At 39.6% G+C, this 6,000-nt stretch overlaps 1 protein-coding gene across 3 annotated transcripts in view; it reads left to right on the plus strand.

Moving 5' to 3' along the window:
* Positions 1-6,000, plus strand: part of LEPR (leptin receptor) — a 57,778-nt gene that overhangs the window by 37,532 nt on the left and 14,246 nt on the right. For all 3 annotated transcript variants that reach the window (XM_072419409.1, XM_072419410.1, XM_072419411.1), the window contains 6 exons: positions 1,701-1,852; positions 2,544-2,697; positions 2,776-2,858; positions 4,080-4,293; positions 5,539-5,718; positions 5,808-5,903. In XM_072419409.1, the coding sequence (XP_072275510.1) occupies positions 1,701-1,852; positions 2,544-2,697; positions 2,776-2,858; positions 4,080-4,293; positions 5,539-5,718; positions 5,808-5,903 (879 nt within the window). The remainder of the gene's footprint in view (positions 1-1,700; positions 1,853-2,543; positions 2,698-2,775; positions 2,859-4,079; positions 4,294-5,538; positions 5,719-5,807; positions 5,904-6,000) is intronic.

Below are 6,000 nucleotides of genomic sequence, written 5' to 3' on the forward strand. Positions count from 1 at the left end.
AGGGTTCTCCAGGCTGCCCTAAACAGATTACCTTAAGTATCTAAATCACTATGTATCATAAATGATTATTATACAGTATTTATATAGTGCCATCATATTACGTAGCACTGTACAAAGTCCATAGTCATGTCACTAACTGTCCCTCAAAGGAGCTCACAATCTAATTTCCCTACCATAGTCATATGTGATTAATGTAGTCTAAGGTCAATTGTTAGGAAGAAGCCAATGAACCTAACTGCATGTTTTTGGGGTGTGGGAAGCAACCCACGCAGACATGAGGAGAACCTACAAACTCCATGCAGATAACAACCTCGCTGGGAATTGAACCTGGGACCTAGCGCTGCAAAGGCCGGAGTGCTAACCCCTGAGCCACCATGCTGCCATGGGGGCTCGTCCAGGGCCCCTCCTGGGAAATTTCTCATCATTTTCGAATCCAATTGGATACGTTACAGAAATAAGGTGTACTGGTATCATAAAATTTATTTTTGTTTGGTTGATATCTCCAAAATGGAAAATTGAAAATCAGTCACCACATCACTCTCTAAAGTTTGAAATTCACATGAAATAAGGAGTCTGTTTCTATCTGTTAAACAAAGCAGTGAGAATGTTGCCATTTAGGTTGCTGTAAGTCTCTATTTAATGCCGTTGTGTTTCCCCTCATGTGCTGAAATCATGAAAAGTGTAAAAGTTGAGCAATGCAACAATTTGAGATTTTTAGTAAACTTTCCCACCAGAGCATAAGGAGTGCTGAAAGGAAATTTGCGCTGACATTCTGCTCTAACTTGAGGTGGAGCTGAACCTTTTCCATAAAGTCATCACTTGGTGCCGAAACTCGGATCTTCCAGTACGATCCTGAAACAAAGCCACAGTCACTGGAAACACCCTCATCACCAAGAATCAAAAAAGTCCAAATTCACGGCCATGCTCATCGTGTTTTGTGACATGAAGGGCGTCATATTGGCTGAATGGGTTCCAGAAGACACAACAGTGACCCAACATTATTATAAGAAAGTTGTGACAAAGCTGGGAGTCAGGAAAAGACGGCAGAAATGCGGGAAATGGTTTCATTCTTCATCGGGACAATGCTCCTTCTCACACAGCACTTTCTGTGACTGACAAACACAATACTACGCTGGAACATCCTCCATATTCACCAGATATGGCACCTTGGGACTTTTTTCTTTTTCTTAAATAAAATTGGTGATTAAAGGAACACGCTTTGAGTCAATGGATGCAGTAAAGAAAAAAACATCAGATATCTGGAAACAGCCGACAGAAACTGATCTGCTCTACGCCACCCACCTGTGGAAAACAAGGCGGCATCGGTGCCTAATTGTGAATGGAGGGAATGTTAAAGGGGACGAGCATTAAAGTTGTCATATCAATAAATAGGTTGGTTATTATATCAATCTAGTAATTATTAGACAGACCTCATACAGCGTATTTATTTACTTCTACTACAAACACCCTGATGAAGTGCTTCCGAATCCCTGAAATGTGTTGGCTTGTTTGATTGCATATAATCTTTCTTGTACCAATGACAATTCAATATTTTTGTATTCCACAAATCTCTATATTTCATTGACAGTGGGTATAAGAACAAAAAATAGTCCAGTCTACCTAGTCTATGTATACTTTACCTTGACTGCATTGAAAAAAATATGGTGATGTCATAAAAATATATTTAATTTTTTTTTAAGTGAAGCCATATGCCCCATTCAATATCATGGCAGAGATGGCAGTGGACACAGGATATTTACTGGTGAACTGGACTCGACCAAAGTATGCTGTGTTTGACTTCATGCACTACCAGCTCCGATACCGCATGCAGAAGCAAGTAGGAGAATGGAAGGTATTGGTTTTCATCTTATAGAATAGACTACTTTGTATCAAAGAACTCTTTTTGCTTCTAACTTGATGCCACCTTAAAAAAAAATCAAGAATGTTCTTTTTATTTTCTTAAAGTTGAGGTCATGTGACAACCACACTAGGGATTAGCGAGAGCGAAAATTTCCTCAAACTTCCGATGGGTCCGCAAAATTTCAGCGAAACGATTTCGTGAAACCATGGGAAGATCGAGGAAATCTTTACAATCCCCGGCACTAGAAGGTATTTAACCTCTAGTGCCCCGGGATCGCAGTGGATTCTCATGGCTGCATTCATTCTGCAGCCCTGGGAATCCTCCTGTTTGCAATCCCCGGCACTAGAGGTTAATTAGTGGAACTGCAGATGAGTTTCTTCATTGAGAGTTCAGCTGCAGTTCAGTTCCCACGGTCACCGGGCTGATAAGTACAGCCCGGTGACCGTGGGAACTGAACTCCAGATGCACTTTCAATAAAGAAACTCCATTGAAAGTTCGCCTGCAGTCACAGCTGATTAGAGGCACTTGCATGCCTCCTCCAATCTCTGATCTTTTTTTCAATCAGTTGTTGCGTTCTTTAGCCTACCAGTTTACAGCAGTGTTTCTCAAATATAAAAAAATATTTTTATCCCAATAGTCAATCTCTATCACATAAACCCTACTGAACGTCATACATTTTCAGATCCTAGATAAATTTATCAATGAATCCATCACTATAGAGAAAGTGGAGGCCTGCAAATCTTATATCATTCAAGTCCGCTGCAGAGTTTTGAATGTACCCGGATACTGGAGTGACTGGAGTGACCCTATCAGTCCAATCATCAAAGATATTAGAGGTAATTTGAATTCTTTATTTAATTAGAAGCATATTTTTGCATTTTTAAAAATGATAAATATATTTTTGTATCCTCCAGCACCTGTAAAAGGGCCAGAATTTTGGAGAATTGTGCAAAACAGTCAACTACAGAAAGGAGACAATGTTACGTTAATGTGGCAGGTAAATAAAGAACATCTACATGTAGTAACAAAAATTTGCTTGTATTCTCCTAATTGAATTTTGTTTTCAAATATTTAATTATCGCTGATTCAGATAATTATTATTATTAAACTGTCATTTTAAAGCGCAAACATATTACACAACACTTTACAATAAATAGGAGTTGCAAATGACAGACAGATACAAACACAAGGAGGAGGGGAGGACCCTGCCCAGAAGAGCTTACAATCAAAGAGGTTGGGGTATGTAGTACACAATAGAAGGGGGATATGGAATGGTGGGTGAGTGGTGAAGGTTTAAAAGACTATTAACGTCTTTTCAAAGTTTAGTACATACGCCCCTTAAAAAATAGTTTGGTGTAGCGCATGCTGGGACCAGAGGGAGTAACTAAGCTGACAGTTATTCTGCTGTCTCCTGACATTGCATTGATAAGAATGGCCATTGTGATGTCATATGTTCTTGGTTCATTAAAAAGCTTCATTATCAATATTCTCCCCAAGTCTATCAAATGGCTACCTACATGAGCTAGGTCAGTAAGAAATTATGAATAAATTGCATCTTTCTTTTAAAAATGAAGTACGGGGCACTTTTTTCTCCTTCTGCCCTAAGGCAACATTTTTTATTTTCTTTCCTAATTTAAAAATGTAATGTATGACGTTGTGTTTAGGGGACCAAAATATGAATATGTTTCAATGCAAGTTCTCCATATTTAGGGATTATCAATGGGCACGTACGCAAGGCCCCTTTTCTGGCTTCACGGTAGAATCTAATGCTGGCCATGCTGACATTTTTTTTTGACAATTTCAATTACCATCACCATCACTAACTATGATTATATAATGACAACCTTCCTTTAACAGTTTTTAAGGATTGTGATATCTTTTATGGTCCACAAATGGCTAGAGACAACATCCAAAATATTGATTAAAATAAAATAAGACATTGATAAAATGTATGTAAGAAGCAGGATTTGCAGCTTGGGAGGGGGAACATATCCTTTTTGAGAGTTCCTTTGTCAAAAATATTGCACTGGGACCCGTATATTTATATCTAAGTTATTGTTTCTAACACCTGATTGTCTTACTTTTATTACAGAAATTGCAGTTTTGTCTTTTGCTAAACCTTTGTCTATCAGTGCTTCTCTAGAAAAAATCTGTATACCAGAATTAATTAATGTGTTGACTTTTGAATGTTAATAACTGACATTGATGCTTATTACAGCCAGTGAAGGATCCCTTCCTCTGTGGGCCGGTGCAATATGAAGTTTTATGTGAAACGTCCAATGTAGTCATCTCATCAATAAACATTGGAAACTCCACAAACTACAAATTTACTCTACAAAATAATGCTGTTACCGTCACTGTCCGAGCTCATAATGCTCTTGGTTATTCAAGTATAAACCGAAATTTAGTGCTTTCACCAAAAATGAGCACAGGTAAATCTTTAAAAAAAAGTCTCTATATACACAAATATCAATGTAATATGTCTCTGCAACTATAGAAGTTAAAAAAGTACCTTGTTCAGGGGTTTATTGGTTAGCTCCATGGTCCAGGATGCTGAAATATTTTGGCATGTTTTTTGCTGTGCCTAATAGGGCCGGGGGGTTTGAGCTAAGGGACTTTTGGTATTTTTCCATATTGGTTAAAAGATTGGATATTGGCCCCAAGTAGAGATACTTCTCCATTCAGACATTAAATATTTGGGACCTATAGTCTCACAGTAATCACGAGATGGTGGTACCTCGGTGTCACAAGCCCGCTTGGCAGGGACGTGTATGGGGTGCAAAATCTAAGGCACCAGCCTCCAGCTTCACCAGCATACCCTGCAGGGGGTGATGGACTTTAGGTTGCCCCAGTTGCATCCCTTGTATACACAAGGGCTGGTACCTGCTGACTGAGCATGGCCAATACGTAGTACAAGAGTGAAAGACAAGGGCATAGTAATACAGGCCAATGGCAGGGCAGGTGGCAATCGAGATTAGTCAGGTCAGAGCCAGGATCGGTATACTAAAGAGTCAGGATCAGGAAATGCATTGAGGACCTGAAAACGGAGCCTGGAAGAATTTCTTTATCAGGCAACTACCTGTTGCCAGTCAGTTCCTATATAGGTGAGATCATGTGACAAGGGGGAACAATGTGACTAGCAGGTGATAGACCCCACCTGCAGAGGTAGTGCTGAGGTAGCTCAGGTGGTGTTTTCACTTCCACCAGTAGATGGAGCATGTCTGCTGAATAATCTGATCTTTGGGGTAAAGGGGCAGATCTCAAAGAGTCACATGGTTCAGACTAGGAAGTAAACAGTGAATGTGGTTGGACACATGCTTTTTTTGGAAGTGCAAAGTGGGTGACACAGAAAAGGGCACAGGCGATTTATCCTCACTTTAGAGAGATTTACTCTCACTTTCTGTTGCAAAGTAAAAGAATGCAGGCAGAAAAAAAAATGGCGGCCAAGAACAGGGGCATCTTGTCCTGTTTAGATTAGCGATAACACCAGTCATTAGGGGGTGGGGGGGCTTGAAATTTGATTGCGAGCTTTCATAGGCACACTGGTAATTTTGGCAATTATCACTAGCATTTGTCAATGTTTAAGGAAACAGTTTATTACTGGCTTTATATTCACTGTATTTAGGTTACACTGCAACAGCCAACTTTCAATAAGTTATGTGTTTTTCCCTTTCAAGTGCAGGCTGTGGAATCCCTGGAGGTGCACCCATTGAACAAAAGTGTGGTTGCAGTGTGGAGTTTGCTCCCGGTGGAATATGACATCCTTGAACTTGTCCTGGAATGGAAGAACCTTCGTGATGAATCCAATGTGCGATGGGAATTTATTCCTCCTAATGTCAGCAGATACTACATTAAAGGTACATTAATAGGTGCAATAGATGTCTCCAAAACTGCATTTCAGTTTTGTATTTTTTGTAATAATGCCATCCCTAATTTTTTTTTACAGACCATTTTTTCACCATTGAGAAATACCAATTCAGCCTGACTCCAGTGTTTCCAGAAGGTGTTGGAAGCCCAAAAATCACCTATGAATTTTCTAAAGGTAAATGCTCAAATCGAAGGCTCTTTTTTTAGGTAGATACCGTGTTTCCCCGATGATAAGGCAGGGCCATCAAATAAGACAGCCCCCCCTTTTTAGG

Source organism: Pyxicephalus adspersus, chromosome 8 (genome assembly GCF_032062135.1).
Source record: "Pyxicephalus adspersus chromosome 8, UCB_Pads_2.0, whole genome shotgun sequence".
Classification (NCBI taxonomy): domain Eukaryota; kingdom Metazoa; phylum Chordata; class Amphibia; order Anura; family Pyxicephalidae; genus Pyxicephalus; species Pyxicephalus adspersus.